Here is a 15494-nt window from a genome sequence, read left to right on the forward strand (position 1 = left end):
AAGTCCAGTTCGTTCATATTCATATCGTGGTATCATGGGCCATAGGTTAGGCTGCAAGCTCGATATATATGCTCTCAAATAATGACATATTAACGGGCCTCCATTCAAATATGTTCTCATTTTTCCTTCTCACACCATGTATATATATTTCGAACCTTAGACCATCATTATCGGGAGATCTTAGGAGTGTCTCTTAGGTTAATTGTCATTAAAAATAAATCAAAAATAGCTGTTATTAGAAAAAACGTCTCTTAATTAGCGACAAAAATAAACGTTTCTTAGAGACACTGTCTCACAGGTAGGAGTTTGCCTTCTTCTCTCCACATCTCTCTCTCCACTGAAATTGATCGACTTTCTTCTTCATCGATTGTAGATCCCTCTGTTTCCCTCGTAGATCTTCTCCTCTCTCTGTTTTCCTCGCTTGAGACCGGTGGTGTTCGATTTGAAGGACTTTGGAGGTGTCGGCGATGGGGTCACGGATTCACGGTTGATACCGAGGCGTTTGAGAGAGCGGTGGTGGAGATCTCGAAGCTTGAGGGAAGCGGCGGTGGACAGCTTAATGTGCCGCCTGGACGGTGGCTTACGGCGCCGTTTAAACTCACTAGTCACATGACTCTGTTTCTGGCCGAGGATTCTGAGATTCTTGGAGTTGATTGATTGGTGATTGAGATTTTTCTTAGGTAACGAATCAAGTGGATAATAAGTGTTATGTTTGGCATGCAAATGAGTTAGTCTGAGGTTTAAGTACTTGAGGTTACTCCAAGTTGTGATATTGGTGATAGATTCTAGCTTGAGGCTTTACGTTTCAAGAATTTAGTGTGAATATTGTTTACTGAATGTGTCACTTTTGATTATCCGGACCTCGTTATGGAAGCTTAATCCATGGTCAAAACCGGTTAGTGGTTCTTTTTTTAGACTTCATGTTTGTAGAATTAGGATAATGGGGACAGTGGTTGATGAATGTGAACGTGCAGGTCATAACGGGACGTAAACTTGATCTTCAGTACCGGCGAAAAGTGTAAGCTACTGTGATTGTTTCTCCTTCCAGCGTCTGCAGATTTTGTAAAAATAATGAGTTTTTTTTTTCTTTTTGTTTTTGTGTTCTAGCGCTGAAACACTCGATTCTTGTTGTTCTGTTTCTTGATTCTCGTTCTTGTGCTTGCTTCTTGTTATTGATTCATGTTGTTGTTTGTTTCAGGATTGGACTCTCTTGCAACACACAAGTATTGGGAGCATCCGTGTCACGTACTCACGGATTTCTTCTTATTTCACCAAACGTTCCTTGTTAAGTTCTTTCTTCTTTCTTCTATCTCAAGTTCTTTATCTAAACACAAGATCAAACGATTCAAATTATTTATCTAAACACAAGTTCTATCTCAAGCTCTTTCTTCCATCTCAAGTTTTATAAAATAATTTTGTTTTAAGAACCCTTACTTAAGAAACTTGCAATGGAGGACACAAATTTAGGTGTCTCTTAACTAAAGTTTTTAACACACATTTATTATTAAACAAGTGATTAAAAGACCCTAATGGGTTCTAGGGATAATCATGCTCTCAGGCTCATTTTCAAAATCGTAATATAAGATTCAAAACTTTTAAATAAATTGCCCAAAAAGACACAAAAAAAAAGCCATGAGAAAGTAGGTGTGCATCATGTCCATTCAAATATGTTCTCATTTTTCCTTCTCACACCATGTATATATATTTCGAACCTTAGGCTCATTTTCAAAATCGTAATATAAGATTCAAAACTTTTAAATAAATTGCCCAAAAAGACACAAAAAAAAGCCATGAGAAAGTAGGTGTGCATCATGACCGAAAAGGTCAAACGGCATGTTTCATATCTAAAATCTCCAAATTACGACAAAAGAAATTAAAGGAAATCTTGTCAATATAAAAAATATTAGAGAAAATCTCATTTTAAGACTGTCACTTTCTATCACTTTCTAACATTTTAAACCTTTAACTTTTTCGACTAGCACTATAAATCTTCAAAGTGACATTTTTATCATAATAAACCTCCAAAAACGTTTTCATGTTCATAGACGATCGGTACTTTTCATTTTACAGATCAAAATAATGATGTGTCAGTTTCTTAAAAACAACAGAAAAATACAGAAAAATTCTAATGAAATTGGAAAAATTGTAAAAAATTTCAAAACAAAACTAAAAAAAATCTAAAAATTCAAAAAAATGAAAATTAAAATTTCAAACTTAAAAATAAAATAAAATATTTAAAAATCAAAAATAAGATCTAAAATTAAAATGTCAAATTTTAAAAAGAAAATAAAATTTTAAAAATTCTAAAATAAGAGCTAAAATATTAAATAAATAATTTGAAAAATTTCTTTATTTATTTGTATTTATATATTTAGAGCATAAGAGTCTTTTGCATCTTTAATAAAAAATTTTGGTCATTTTCTTAGAAAATCTTTTTGTGACAAAACTCAAAATAATCTATTTGAGAGAATTATTAGCCCTGCGTCTAGCCACCATCAATTAACATGGGTGAAATTGGCGACCCCCGAAATGCTTTCTGCGAAGTGTACTTAGGCGCTAGTCGGGTTATGTAAGGTGTCTGGATATCCAGATTATCAAAAAAAAAAAATTGGTGGTATCAAGTTTTGATATATTGTTTTTGATGGTGGCAAGATTTGATTCATCATAAGTGACAGTCACTTTCATTGGATGGAATTTTAAAATAAATATAATTTTTTTTGGTTAAATATTTAAATTTTAATTTTTAAGTTTGAAGTTTTAATTTTAGAATTTTTAAAATTTTATTTTCTTTTTAAAATTTGACACTTTAATTTTAGATCTTATTTTTGAATTTTTAATATTTTATTTTAATTTTAAGTTTGAAGTTTTAATTTTAATTTTTTTTTTAATTTTTTAGATTTTTTTTAATTTTGTTTTGAATTTTCTACAGTTTTTTCCAATTTCATTCGAATTTTTCTGTTTTTTTTTTAAGAAACCGACACGTCATCATTTTGACATGTAAAATGAACAGCACCGGTCGTTTATGAACAGAAAAATGTATTTGGAGGTTTATTATGATAAAAATGTCACTTTGAAGGTTTAAAATGATAGTCAAAAAAAATTCAGTGTTTAAAGTACTAGAAAACAACACTCTCAGTGTTTAAAATGCGATTTTTCCAAAAATATTGTGATTAATGTAGTAATAGATGTGTATGTGGCATCCAATAACAGAGTGGAGAAATCCATGGTTCAAAGCAACCATAAGATTAGCTCAAAGAACACTTTTGATTTCTTTTTTCCAACAATTATAAAATTAGCTCACTTGTTCCTTTCCCTTCAATCTCTCATCTGTTAGTTCTCACTTCAAAATCTATCTTTCATTCATGCATCATCATCAGCATCATCGTCGTCATCCTTCGATTTCACTAACGTTTCTTTTGGGTATCTAGGTGAAAAGTCTCTTTTTCTGCAAATTCACACTTTCTGCATGAGTTTTTCAACCTAGAAATAAAGTGGTTCATTGAAACTTTTTTTGACCGACATAACAATGACTCGTAAACAAAAGTTACCCCACTATATGTCTTCTCTCAAGAAAATTCTGATCAGTTCCCTTTTGTTTTTACAGAACTTGATCTCACCACATCATGATTGTTTCACCCTTATCATCTCTTTGCTCAAACCAATATTCATCTTATTCTCCAGGTACTTGATTATCTTAAGAGAATTAATTTCCTATTTTATGATATTTATTACTAGTTTCTATGTTCATACTATCAGACGCGTTAAATAATCTCTTAAATAAATGAAAAGGAAAACACTTTATTCATTTTCCTTATATATTAACAAAACAGTGCTTCAAGAGATTCAACTGTTGGAACCGACATATCAAAGTTTCGGTTCTTGTCAGAACTTGAAGGATCAGACAAAGCGAAGATGATCGAAGAAGAAGAAGGGATCAGTGAACTGTCGAAATTGGTTTTCAAATTCGAGTTTCAGACGGAAACTTTCGAGAGGTTGAGCAGAGGAGGTTACAGATCGTTAAGTGGTTCCGATGAGAGCGAGAGCAGTTCCTTGTCTTGTTCTCCGGCGATTTATACGGCGGAGAAGAAGTATGAGTCTCCGTCTCTGGCAAAGAATCTCACTTTCGTCGTCGAAAACCCAAAGTCGGCGACTTTTAGGGTTGAAGATTGTTTAAAGAACCGAGAAAAAACAGAGGACTACGGTGAGAGCGAGAGCAATTTTTTGTCTACTCCGGCGGTTTCCACGGCGGCGAAGAAATATGAGTCTCCGTCTCTGGTGAAGAATCTCAGTTTTGTCGTGGAAAACCCAAAGTCGGCGACTTTTAGGGTTGAAGATTGTTTAAAGAACGGAGAAAAAACAGAGGATTACGCCGGCGGTTCCGGTGAGAGTTTGAGCAGGGTTTTAGGCTCTTCTTCTACCTCTCCCGTCATTCCAACGGCGGATAGTAAGTACGGATCACCATCTCCGGCGAAGAATCTCACTAACGTTCTCGAAAACCCAAAGGCGGCGACATTCACGGTTGAAAAAACAGAGGATCACTCTGTTTCTTCCACCGTTGGCAAGAAAGAGAACTCCGAGAAACTCCGATTCTTAACCGAGGAAGATTTTATGGAATCGGATTCCGATTTCGTTGACTCGAGTCAAACATTCACAAGCAACGAAGATGGGTTTTTGTCAGATTCCGACTTCGGAGAAACATCACCGCCCGAGGAGAAAGGGCAAAATCGTAAAATTGCCAATTCTTCAGGTTCTAGTTCTGACTCAGAGGAAGAAGAGGACGAAGAAGGGTTCGAGAGTTTATGGGAGCATCAAAATTTGATAGAGCAACTCAAGATGGAGATGAAGAAAGTTAAAGCGATTGGTGGGCTTCAGACAATTCTTGAAGAAGAAGAAGAAGATGATTGTCCTAAGATCATGGAGGAGTTAAAGCCATGGAGGATCGAAGAAGAGAAGAGGTCTAAACATGTTGATACCATTGGAGAGGTTCATAAGTTCCATAGAAGCTACAGAGAAAGAATGCGAAAACTCGATATCTTGAGTTTTCAAAAGTCCTTCGCTCTTGGTATGCTTTCTCAATCTTTTTTCTTTATTTTATAAAATTATTTTCATTTATAGTTTTATTAGTCAAATAACTTGGCCTACATTGATTTTATTTTGTAGTGTTTTATAAGTTAGAATATTGTTTTTTCGTAAAACCATTAGATCCCACGAATAGGGTTTATAGAATTCTATTTTTCTAATTAGCAATTGATGACGCGTTTTGCACCAAACCTAAAAGCTAACCATTATTTAATTTTCTTTATGGTTTTCTTACTAGTTTTTGAATAAATGTTTTCTTGGAAGTTGTGTTTACATTTAGTTTATTAATTACTTGGAATAAGATTATTAGGGAACAGTACGTATTTCATTTTAGAAGAAGTTGATGATTTTTTAGTAGTAGTGTTTTGTTTTAATCGGTGAACACACACACTTTATTAATTAATTAATTAAACGTCTTTCATTCTATTTATTGTTTTAGGTTGGAGACTAGAACGGATCTTTGACAAAGTAATTGCATTGTCTTAAATCGCTTACAGTTTTAGGGTTTGTATAGGACGTTTTAGTATTCTTTACCTTTCTTAGATAAGTAGATCACATGTAGATCAATAGATGCTAGCATATGATAAATGTTGCTTCAACTATAATGTTAGATTTTGGGAATTGAAAACTTAGTCTAACCAATTTGCTTTTCTTTATTTATTAAGCCAATGCACACATGCAAATCTTTATTGGCCCATTTCACCAATTGTGTCAGTTTTTGGGGTTAGCTTTTGTGTTTCTTCTTTACTGCATGATCTCTTTTGGAACTTCTTTACCTAAATTTTCTTATGACTCTCCACTAACTTTTAGTCTTGCTAGTGGAGCCTACCTTTCTTCTTTTCTCAAATTTGTTTCTTCTAGTAACAAAATTAGATTTTGGAAATTTATTAGGTCAGTAAGCATTTTAATGACTTCTGTGTACAAATTTTACAGTCTACAATTTGTTTGATTGATTAGAACATTTTCATTGGGAAGTTCTCCCACAATCTTTTTTTGAAACAAACTTCTTAGATGAGTAGATCAGTAGATGCTATGTGACAAATGTTGTTTCAACCATACTGCTTTGGGAATTGAAAACTTAGTCTAACCAATTTGTCTTTCTTTATTTGTTAAGCCAATGAACACATGCACATCTTTATTGGCCTATGTCACCAAATGTGTCATTTTGGAAGTTAGCTTTTATGTTTCTTTTTTATTGCATTGCTCTCTTTTGAAACTTCTTTACCGAAGTTTTCCCACTCTCCACTCACTGAGCCTTCTTGCTAGTGGAACCTATTTTTCTTACTTTCAATCTATTTACTCCCAAGTGTGTTTCTTTCATTAAAAATTAGATTTTGGAAATTTTACTAGGCCAGTAATCATTTATTTAATGACTTATGTGCGCCAATTTTACATTCTACCATTTGTTTATTGAGTTATTAAGAGCATCTTCATTGGATATGAATTATTTTAAATAGTTTAATTTTTTTTTGTATATAATTTAGTTATATAATTAAGCAAGCTAAAAGTATTATATTATACTATTCTTAGAAACTGGTTTTGGGAACCTTATGCTATCATGATTTAAATTTGACATTTTTGTGTACTAGTAATTTTCTTATTTGGTTCGTCAACTTAACTTTGATTCTTGGCCATTTTTCTTGAAGGGCTTCTTCGATCAACGAACCCCTCGACCGTTGGATCTTCTCCCTCCCAGTCGTCGTTTTCATCAGTTTTTAATCTCCGGTTATGGAAACTGAAGAAACCGGAAACCGAACCATTGGTTCAATTCAGAAAAGAGACTCACGGAGAATTAGAGAACGTGTACGTTGGCCACATGTGTTTGTCGTGGGAAATTCTTCACTGGCAATACGAGAAGGCCATTAAATTGCTGGAATCCGACGTGTACGGTTCTCGTCGGTACAACGAAGTCGCCGGAGAGTTTCAACAGTTTCAGGTTTTGCTTCAGAGGTTTCTTGAAAACGAGCCGTTCGAGGAGCCTAGAGTGCAACACTACATCAAGAAACGTCGTGTTCTTCGCAACCTCCTTCAAGTCCCGGTTATTCGAGGTAAGAATCCTTAAACTGAAACTTACCAAATTCTTAAACCGGTTCGGGAGTTTCTAACCGGTTCTTGGAATGCTGATGATGTTAACAGAAGATGGAAGCAAGGACAAGAGGAAGGAAAAAAGAAGAGATTACGAGGAAAATGATGACGGTGCGATTAAAAGTGAACAACTTGTGGAGATTATGGAGGAAACCATTCGTTTATTCTGGCGGTTTGTACGTTTTGATAAGTTAACTAGCTCCATTCATGATCATAAATCTAGAACCAAGTCACAGATAGAGCCAGATCATGAAGAAAACTCAGAAGATCTAGAGTTGTTCGCAGATGTTAAAGCAGAGCTTCAAAATGTAAGTTTTCACTAAACTTTTTTAATTTCTTAAAATTATTTGCTAGCCGGTTTTTTATTGAGAAAAAGACAAAAATAGCACTAAATCAAGTTTTTGTTCCCAAACTAGCACTCAAGGTCAAAAGTCACAAAAATAGCACTTAATGTTTTATCAAAAGTCACAAACTTAGGGTTTAAAGTTAAAGGGTGGGGCTTAGGATTTAGGGTTTAGGGTTTAGAGTTTAGAGTTTAGAGTTTAGAGTTTAGAGTTTAGAGTTTAGAGTTTAGGGTTTAGGGTTTAGGGTTTAGGGTTTAGGGTTTAGGGTTTAGGGTTTAGGGTTTAGGGTTTAGAATTGAGAAATGAGGTTTTGGGGATAAGATTTCAAATTTTGAAAAATAAAAAAATTAAAATTTTCAAAAGATAAAATGCTATTTTGGTTATTTTAGTTTTTGAGTGCTATTTTGTGATATAAACTTAGAAATGTGCTATTTTGGAGATTTGCCCTTTTTATTTGTCATTTGATTGATGCGATCGCAGAAGGAGAAAAGGTTGAAAGATGTGTTGAAGAGTGAGAGATGTATCATAAGAAGATTCAAAAAGCACAAGGAAGAAGATTCAACAGAAGAGCAAGTGCTTCACTTCTTCTCACAAGTGGACATGAAACTTGTGACAAGGGTCTTGAACATGTCCAAACTGACCAAGGATCACTTGGTTTGGTGTCATAATAAGTTGACCAAGATAAGCTTTGTAAATAGAAGGTTACATTTAGATCCTTCCTTTTGTCTCTTTCCTTGTTGAGATTTTTGTATTGACTTGTAGATTTTATTATGCAATGATGCCTAACTAGATCCGTCTTGAAGCAGAGTATTGTATATGAACTTAAAAAGCAAATGAATAAAGGGGACGTTTACAACTCCAGTTGAGTGACGTAACTGAAAAGAATATTTATTCTATGACATAGATTATATTAAAACTGAGTGGGAGCTACTTCATGCTTCACCATTACCACTCAGCATCAGCACCATCGTCATTTCTGAGTTGCGTAATCACCTCTTGATGGTCATCAAAAGACTATTTCAGTGATGCACATGAAGTTAAAATTATATTCCCAAGAAAAACGCAAGCGTTTTGTGTTTTCTATCATGATCTCAAGAGTTGGAAGACAACAGGTCGCATTCAAAGGAGTTATGCAGAAGCGGTCCAAATCACACAGAGAATCTAATGTTTCTGATTAGATATAGCTTCTAATAATTTACTCTTTTATAAAATGGCTATGTGGCTCTTTCATACAATATCAAGAACTTCTTGATATAAGAAAAATAACAAAATATGAGGAAGGCAAATGATTCTTTTGTGAAGCTGATGGGTTTCAGGAAAAAGATCACCCTTTAGTACTCAGAGATCTAAAACAATACTTCTTGATTAACCCAAAAGAAAATAGTTTTTGTTTTAGCGTCTCTCGAGATCCAACTTAATCCGGTATCCCTCTCAGTCACCTATTTGTTGTATTATTCCTTGTATCAAACATTCAAACACCTCAGAATGGCATTTAAAAAAAAAAAAAAAAAATCGGCGAGTAAAAGACCTCCTAGTTATATGGGTTGTGTCTAGCATCTCATTTACACCGGTCTGAAAACAGATGGGTTATGTTTAAGGGTAGTATGACCAAAATGGGTGATGCAACTATTCCACCACTAGAACATTGTTCTCCAACATTCCTTCTCCGGAAGTAGGAAACTCACGTGAGATCTGCCATTCTCCATCCACTAAGAACTTCATCTCATACCTTTAAGTTTCAAGAATTCAAAAGAAAAAAACTAGTTTGAAACATGAAAAAAAAATGATGTTGAATGCAAAAACAAAGAAACTAGAAGAATAAGAAAGGGTACCGCCCAGGACGAAGGACTAAAGTGGTGGAAAATTTAGTAAAAGAAGCTGTGTACTCGGGTGATAGATCCTCAGGTTGGCTCCATCCATCGAACGATCCCATTACTTGTACACTCTAATGTGAATATCAAATAAATGATGTTTAGTGTCGATACACTGTAAGAGCCTTTCAGAATGTGAAGGTTGTTTACCTCTGCCATGCCAATCCAGAAGACATTAACTTCCTTTGATTGTGCAGCTTCCACGTCTTTTATTTGTTCCTTCAACTTATTATGAACAGCTTTAATGGGAGAACAAAAGAAGAAGATTTAGTTAGTATATAGTTCCTTGAAGGCAACCTATGTAATGATTTAACCAAGAGGAGAAGAGAAGAACCATCTAAACGAGTGAGAAGGTGTGATTGAATGTACTTTCCGCTAATCTTTCTAGACCCTTGTGGAATACCAAGATTTGCTATTTCTTCTGCCAAGTTGACCAGAGCCTACTCATCCACAGAACAATAATATCATGAAAAACTTAAAATATGTATTTGATTGGCAATGAACATGAAGAAATTACTTATAAATACTAAATCAGCTTAAGGGAAGGAGATGGTGAAATCTTGACACTGTAAAATCTAAGACAAGTATATATATATATATATATAATGACCTGAACTTCGAGCTCCATGATTGCAAGCTCACTTTTTATGCTAGTTATCTCGTCCTCCTGTGTTTTAAGCTGCAAAAGACTGTCAAAAGTGAATAAACATGTTTCTGCAACATTAACCAAACATGACTATATATTTTGAAGTTATTAAAAAAAGAATTTTCAACAAACAAACTCAACACCATCGAAGAACAACAAAAGATATATAATGTACATATTAGACAAGCACCTGACGCTTTAAGAAGCGGTTATGTTGATTAGCTTCACTCAACTTCTTAACAAGCTTCGATCTCTGGTTATCGATGAGCAATGACTTCAACTACAATAACCAAAGGGAGATTTTTCTTACATCAATCAATCTCCATTGCAAGTTCCTTTCATCATGTAAAGAATATATCTATATGTAACAAGAGAGGAACATAAATAAAGCTTGTAACCTCGTCACTAGTGAGAGGTCTAGAAACAGAGTCATCGAGTGAATCTTCTGACAATGAGTGTTCCTCCTCAGTGCTGCCGACACGGACTAAATATCTCTTCAAGAGCAAACTGTTCTTGTAATGATTTCGTGAAGAAGCTACCATAGATAAAGGAAGTCTCTGGAGATGTGAAATTGTGGCCAAACTACCTAAACTTGATGCCTTTAAGTTCCATGAAAGAGTGAGATTTTGCTCAAGACAATGTCTGTGTTCAAGAACAAGAACAAGGACAGGAACATGAACAAGATCAGTGTCGAAAAGGTTACTTTTTTATGAATAGAAAAAACAAAATAATCAAATTTGTTCACCTTAAAAATCCAAATTCCATTCTGGGTACACAACCTGCATTTACAAATTAACAGAAATTAGGGTTCTTTAATCCAATTCCACCTCATTCCAGAAACTAATTGATAGACTGTCCAAATGAGCATATTGGGAAGAAGAAGAATGAAACTAACCTTGACTTGTACAGAAGTGCTTCATGTTATAGCAGAAAATGCGAGTGATAAACTGATTTGGAGAGACTGATGGTCTGGACGAGTGAAGAAGAGCAACAAAACTCGAGAAAGTAAATTAAAATATTTCTGTGTGGCTGGCAGCAACATAATTTTGATTAAACCTTTTTAATCTTTCGAAATATGAAGAAACATATGGAAACCGTGGGAAATAATGTTTCAAATCTAGTCCTCAAAGTTCTAGTTTTATTGGTTACGGAGATTTATTTTCTTCAATGATGAATTGATCCTCCTCTTATACCTTTCATATTTCAATGATTATCTTGTTGCAAGCATGAAACAAGACGTGAGCGAAATTAAATGTCGCTTGGTTTGTTTCTTTGGAGTGATTTTTTGGTTTGGGATTTGAAATCGCTCTTTTAATTTCATAAGTTTGGTTACTTACCTTTTTTTTTTTTTTTACAAAGTTTGGTTACTCAGGCCATCTCCATCTCTGTTCCATTTTTTTCTCTAAAATGGAGTAAAAGTGATTATAGGGTAAAAAATGTTCCAATCCAACCACATATCTCACTCCATAACGAAGTTCACTCCATAAATGGAGTAATCTATTTATTTTTTGTTCATCACTCCATTATAGAGTGGAAAATGGAGTAGGATTGAAGCAATTTTACTCTATTTTTACTTTTATTCTATTTTGGTGGAAAAAATGGTATTTTACATCAGAGATGCTCTTATCTTCATGTTACTTATATTTGTGGTTAGGGTTAGGCATGATTATTTGTTACTTGTTTATACTCATCATTTGCCTCGTAGCCAAGGGAGAATCCAGACCTCTTTTCCCGTGGGTGCACAGTTATTAGTATAGTAGATATAAATTACACATTATAATATTCATATATATATAAAATTCCTTCAAAAGAAATATACAAGTTTTTGAAAAATTATGGGTGCATCCGTGCATGTGCACCCAACACCCTTTTTTTTTTGAACAACTAATTTCATTTATTTAAAATAGATTTTAAGATGAATTTAAACCCAAGACAACATGGGCTGAAAGGTAGGCTTTTGCAAGCTCATCGGCTGGCCCATTATTAGCTCTTGGGGTGAACATGAAACGACAAGCGACAAACGGAGAAGAAAAAAAAAACCTAAACCGTCGATATCAAAGAGAACACCGTAGAGTTTCATCGTATGTCGGCATGAGGAGATTGCTTGTACAAGCACTTGGGAGTCTGTTCGAATACAGATGTGAGAATAGTTTTGAGAGGCTGCAAGAAGCATGGCTTCTCTGATCGCAAGCGCTTCCCCCATGCATGGAGAGGAGACTGAAGCTTGGACCCTGGACCCGCGAAGCAGCTCCACTGGCACTAGATTTGTGAAGATCCATGCTAAGCCGACGCATCTTGTGGTAGGGTTCCATGACGCATCAGTATTGCATAAGATCTCCTGCGGATTTGAGATCGCGATCTGGTGGAAACGAGGGGCTATCTTCTTTCTAGCGTTGCTTGGTGGTTGAGCACTTTCCTATTCTTTGAGGGCCATCAACACTTTGGAGATAGTATCTGTCGGCGATTGTGCACGATTCTCAAAGAGGAGTTGATTTCTCGCGGTCCAGATGAACCAGCAGATCCAAAGGAAAGCATTGCCTATGAAGCCGTACGGTGGAAGGGGGGTCCGATTCCAGCTCTCCTGGAGCTTCTCAAAGAAAGGCGTGTTCCATGTTGTGTCAATTTGGTCACTCCAGGGTCCCTTATTCCAAACATCGACTGCGAATTGGCCGCACTCAGCACCCTTTATCCTCTTTCTAGCTTGGTCAATGTCTTATCCACTTTGAAAATCAAGTATTTAATCGACGGCTTGTTTTCAGATGACAAAAAGAAAAAATAAATTACTAATGTATGTCAAGATTTACACGTGGGATTTGGTAACTACAAAATCTAAGAAAACATATGATATGGATTTGAATAGTAAGAATAACATTGTATTAGTATAAAAGGCAACAATGTCAAATAGTGAGTTTTGTGTTAGTAGAGACGACAAATTTTCTTTAACAAACAAATGAAAATTAGAAATAACTATGATAAAAAAAAATCGGGAAAAATGTTAAAAAAACCTTCGACTTTTTGAATTGGACCATTATAATCCCCAGCTTTCAAAATAACCACAAAAATCACACATTTATTATTGACTATCTAAAAAATACCTAACTTTTCGTTGAATGGATCAATTTAAATCCGACGTTTATTACACTAACAGAACGTTTAAACCCAGTTAATTTCCGTCGTTAACCAAAACAACGCCGTGTTCTGTCAATTAAAAAACACACATCCCTCATTATTTCCCAAATCGATTTGGGGGTTTTCTCCACCACAAACCCTAAATCACGAGCCACCACCAAAAATCTTGAATCTCACTCGATTGACTTCACCTTGCACGAAGATGAGTTCGGATTCGACGTCAGAGAGCTCAACTGTGGCGACGTTTGATATTCGTGGATTTTAGACGAAATGTGTTTGCGGGACTGCAACCACAATCTTCACGGCGGATACTGTCAAGAATCCGGGGAGACCTTTCTACAGATGTCTTACGAGAAGAAAGGTAAATTATTTTGCATCTTTGATTATATTTTGTAGGGTTCCATGTTTTCTCGAAGATGGGATCCGGGTATTATCAAAGAAACAGTGAGTGGAGGGGATCTTTTTCAGATCAGGGGTCGTCTGTACAAGGGAAGACGGATCGGAGTAGGCAAACGATCTATGTTGATGGATCGTAGAGTGGTTAATTCGGAGAAGATAAGGAAAATTGGGAATCTCGGGGAACAAGATTTGGTTTCAATCATCTTTAAGATGAAATTGAATATCTCTGAAGGTAATATCTTTTCTTCGTTTGAAAGTATTTTCTTTGAAGGAAAGGAGATATGGGGAATGATATGGGGATTCAATATGACTGGTATATGGAAAGCGGAGATTTTCTGGCTTACAGAAATGCGATTTTTGATTTTGGGGATTATTGAGATCGTGTGTTTCGGGCTTCATTGGTGCTTTGTGATTGTGATTCAGAGTATCAATTATGGATTTGATATCATTATGGAATATTTGTCAAATTTTGGATTGACTAAATGGACTGGCTATAAAAGGATGATGGGGTTTTTTCTAGTTTGCATCGCTTGTTTTTGCTTTAAACTTCTACACGAGTTTGATCGCACTTACTATATCATGACACAGAGTAATTTGCTTAACAAGGGGGAGATGAAGAATGGTGACAACACTCGGAAAAGGTTGAAGATCACAGTGCCTCACTTTGACAACTCAGAGTTGATCAAAACCTTCTCCAAGACGTTGATTGGTCGGTGCATGAATCCACCGGCGCAGGACATGAAGGCTTTGATCACAAATCTGCCGAAAATCTGGGGCTTGGAGAACCGGGTTACTGGTACGGATCTGGGACTTGGAATGTTTCAATTCATTTTTGAAACGGAGGAGGAGATAGAGGGGGTCTTGAGGCTTCAACCGTATCACTTTGACTATTGGATGCTCGCATTGGCTCGATGGCAATCAAAGAAATCTCCCCAATTCCCTTCGGAGATCACCTTTTGGGTTCGAGTGTTAGGTGTTCCCGCGGAGTTCAGGACGGCTCCTACTTATGAAAGCATTGGTGATGCTATTGGAAGGACGGTGCTGGTGGATGTGGAATAGGCGAGGGTTCAAGTGGTGGTGGACGCTTTCAAGGAACTATGTTTCGAAACCACTATTGATTTCAAGGGGGGAGAGTTCTACGCGGGGGAGGAAGCTTTAGTAGCTTTACGGTATGAAAAGCTTTTCGGTTATTGCGAAGTATGCTCCAGTCTTTGCCATAAGACTGAGAAGTGCCCTTCGGATCCTAAGAACATTAAGGCGAGTCCGGAGAAGAACATGGAGCTGAGAGATGCAAATGGGGGATGGCAAGAGATGGGCAAACATGATGAACGAGCACGAAGTTACAAGGGTGTGGTGATCAATGGAAATAGCAATCAACCAAACAGAGAGAGGGAGATTCGGGCTTATTCTGGGAAGGGAAATGGCAAAGTGGCTGAGGACTATGACTACAAATGGGTGAAGACAGCGGAGAGGGGTCACAAGAGAAACGCCTCCTACCAGGGGAATTCTCGTGGACACAGCAGTGGTGATGCAGGAGGTTCACAAAGAAGATCATTTAGAAGGGAAGACACAGCTGTTGTGCCACAGGAGGTGCGTCGTCAAGCTCTTCCAAGTCGCGTGGAAGGGCAAACCGGGCAGGAGAAGGTACGGGAGGAGATACAGAAAGAGACACGAGAGGAAGGGGAGTTACAAGATGTGGAGGAGGTTGCCTTGGCTCCTGTTTCAAAGGAATTTCAGGAGGCACTTGCGGAGACTCAGGCGGCTGGTTCGGAGGTGATTTCTAATCAGGAAGATGAAGATGAGGGCTTACAAAGAATTCAAAGTCTTGTGGTAAGCGATAGAGCTTCTGAAAGAAAAGAGGAGGATGTGATGGATATGGATGAGATCCAAGCAGCATTGCTAGAACATGGTTTGGATGAACAAGTGATTGATGTTCTTCAG

At 36.3% G+C, this 15494-nt stretch overlaps 2 protein-coding genes across 3 annotated transcripts; one reads left to right on the top strand and one right to left on the bottom strand.

The window, feature by feature from the left end:
• Positions 1–3205: 3205 nt before the first annotated feature.
• On the top strand, positions 3206–8369 carry LOC106347822. Of its 2 annotated transcripts, XM_022701089.2 has the most exons (6): positions 3206–3428; positions 3605–3681; positions 3831–5062; positions 6726–7127; positions 7216–7472; positions 7989–8369. In XM_022701089.2, the coding sequence occupies exons 3-6, from the start codon at positions 3913–3915 to the stop codon at positions 8247–8249; spliced, it is 2070 nt and encodes a 689-aa protein (XP_022556810.1). In that variant the 5' UTR covers positions 3206–3428; positions 3605–3681; positions 3831–3912; the 3' UTR covers positions 8250–8369. The 2 variants fall into 2 exon arrangements, with proteins under 2 accessions (XP_022556810.1, XP_013642880.1); XM_013787426.3 differs by lacking the exon at positions 3206–3428 and having other exon boundaries at positions 3496–3681.
• Positions 8370–8855: 486 nt separating this feature from the next.
• LOC106351836 (protein PTST, chloroplastic-like) lies at positions 8856–11061 on the bottom strand. Its single transcript, XM_013791565.3, has 9 exons — positions 10921–11061; positions 10771–10804; positions 10424–10667; positions 10216–10305; positions 9990–10058; positions 9714–9819; positions 9530–9618; positions 9341–9453; positions 8856–9237 (listed from the first exon to the last, which is right to left on the bottom strand). Exons 1-9 carry the CDS (start codon positions 10943–10945, stop codon positions 9135–9137), a joined length of 873 nt encoding a protein of 290 aa, XP_013647019.1. The 5' UTR covers positions 10946–11061; the 3' UTR covers positions 8856–9134.
• Positions 11062–15494: the final 4433 nt, after the last annotated feature.

The sequence above is a fragment of the Brassica napus genome, chromosome C4 (assembly GCF_020379485.1).
Source record: "Brassica napus cultivar Da-Ae chromosome C4, Da-Ae, whole genome shotgun sequence".
Classification (NCBI taxonomy): domain Eukaryota; kingdom Viridiplantae; phylum Streptophyta; class Magnoliopsida; order Brassicales; family Brassicaceae; genus Brassica; species Brassica napus.

Coding starts and splice junctions, on each gene's coding strand:
- LOC106347822 (XM_013787426.3), top strand. CDS start 3,527: ATGACTCGTAAACAAAAGTTACCCCACTATATGTCTTCTCTCAAGAAA. Junction 7,128..7,215: donor TCAAGTCCCGGTTATTCGAG/GTAAGAATCCTT, acceptor TGATGTTAACAG/AAGATGGAAGCAAGGACAAG. Junction 7,473..7,988: donor TTAAAGCAGAGCTTCAAAAT/GTAAGTTTTCAC, acceptor ATGCGATCGCAG/AAGGAGAAAAGGTTGAAAGA.
- LOC106351836 (XM_013791565.3), bottom strand. CDS start 10,945: ATGAAGCACTTCTGTACAAGTCAAG. Junction 10,306..10,423: donor GACCTCTCACTAGTGACGAG/GTTACAAGCTTT, acceptor TGGTTATTGTAG/TTGAAGTCATTGCTCATCGA. Junction 9,820..9,989: donor TCATGGAGCTCGAAGTTCAG/GTCATTATATAT, acceptor GTGGATGAGTAG/GCTCTGGTCAACTTGGCAGA.